The 1,593-nt window shown below is 60.3% G+C and overlaps 1 protein-coding gene across 1 annotated transcript in view; it reads left to right on the forward strand.

The window, feature by feature from the left end:
• Positions 1 to 815: 815 nt before the first annotated feature.
• Positions 816 to 1,593, forward strand: part of PI4K2A (phosphatidylinositol 4-kinase type 2 alpha) — a gene marked incomplete at its 5' end in the record, with an annotated part of 3,053 nt that continues 2,275 nt past the window's right edge. The window contains 3 exons of the mRNA XM_010174183.1: positions 816 to 1,016; positions 1,273 to 1,404; positions 1,482 to 1,591. Coding sequence (XP_010172485.1) covers positions 816 to 1,016; positions 1,273 to 1,404; positions 1,482 to 1,591 — 443 coding nt within the window. The remainder of the gene's footprint in view (positions 1,017 to 1,272; positions 1,405 to 1,481; positions 1,592 to 1,593) is intronic.

Raw genomic sequence — 1,593 nt, forward strand, 5'->3', positions numbered from 1 at the left:
CCCCCCAGGGGGTCCCCGCCCCCAGGGGCAGGGGTCGCCTTGCCTCTGCTCCATCTTTTGTCTTGGCTGTGTGGTTTGGCAACCCTGGGATGGTGATGGTGCAGCGCAAGGCTTCTATGCTCTCTGCCGTGGTGGGGTACCTGTGCTGCTGTCCCTGCTGTTGGGTCGATGTGTGTGGGGCTGGATTGAGGGGCTGAGCCTGCTGCTGGTACCAGCTGGTGGCCAGTTTGGAGCTGCCTGTGTCCTCCTGCCCACTGTGTACCCAGAGGGCCAGCCTCTCTGCTGTCTCGAGCTAGGCCCCCCAGCACAGAGCCCTAGGCTCTTTGGGGGTCCTCCAGCTGCTCAGCTGTTCTGGTCCCATTTCCCCTCTGGTCAGTTTGGGATCAGCTCTGCTCAATGGATTTTGGAGCCAGGGCAGAGATCACTGCCCCCCTCCTTCTCCTGCATGGATGTAATGAGCAGTGGTGAGCAGTAGCTCTTCCCAGCCATCCAAAGGTCACTGGGATGGAACTGGGATGTTTTCCAGGGGACAGTATCATCACTGGTGTCTTTGGGACAAGGAATGTCATTTCCAGGTGCATGAGCTGAGTATGAAGGTCTTCAGGCAGCATCCTGCCCTCGTGGGATGGGACACTGGCAGGGAAGGGTCCCTCCCAGGAGCTGCAGGGTCTGCCTGGTTCCAGGGGCTGGATATTGCCCCAGTGAGGGGCTGCTCTGGGCCTGTTCCTGAGTGTCCCCACCACAGGCTGGCTCTGGGGGGACTGTCCCGACTCTGCCAACTGCCTTGAGTCAACCCTCCTCTCTCCTGCTCGCAGAAAATCATTGGTGTCTTCAAGCCCAAGAACGAGGAGCCATATGGGCAGCTGAACCCCAAGTGGACGAAGTGGCTGCAGAAGTTGTGCTGTCCGTGCTGCTTTGGGCGGGACTGCCTCGTCCTCAACCAGGGCTACCTGTCGGAGGCGGGCGCCAGCCTGGTGGACCAGAAACTGGAACTCAACATTGTTCCCCGCACGAAGGTGAGGGGAGAGCTGCTGGAATCTCGTCCTGGGAAGGCTTTTGTGTGCTTCTGCGCTGCTCTGCTTGTGCCCTTTCTTGTGGCACTGCTGACCTCGGAGATGTGGTGAGAGCCCTGGACCAGGACTACTCCTGCTCAGGCTGTGGGGATCCTCGTGCTGGGCAGAGCCGTGGGAAATGCTGTGCCTTGCTTTTATCAGCCAGTGCTGTGACAGTTGCCAGGTGCCCCTGCTGACACCTGTGTTCCTGTCCCCCCAGGTGGTGTATCTGGCCAGCGAGACCTTTAACTACAGTGCCATCGACAGGGTGAAGTCCCGAGGAAAGAGGCTGGCCCTGGAGAAGGTGCCAAAAGTCGGCCAGCGCTTCAACCGCATTGGTCTGCCACCCAAGGTAGGGCTGCTGGCCTCTGCGCTCGCCTGTCCCCGCTCCTCTGTGGCCTCCTGTAACGCAGCCTCTCCTTGCTTCAGGTGGGCTCCTTCCAGCTCTTCGTGGAAGGCTACAAGGATGCTGACTACTGGCTGCGGCGGTTTGAAGCTGAGCCGCTCCCAGAGAACACCAACCGGCAGCTGCTGCTGCAGT

Source organism: Antrostomus carolinensis, unplaced genomic scaffold (genome assembly GCF_000700745.2).
Source record: "Antrostomus carolinensis isolate BGI_N321 unplaced genomic scaffold, ASM70074v2 scaffold36598, whole genome shotgun sequence".
NCBI lineage: Eukaryota > Metazoa > Chordata > Aves > Caprimulgiformes > Caprimulgidae > Antrostomus > Antrostomus carolinensis.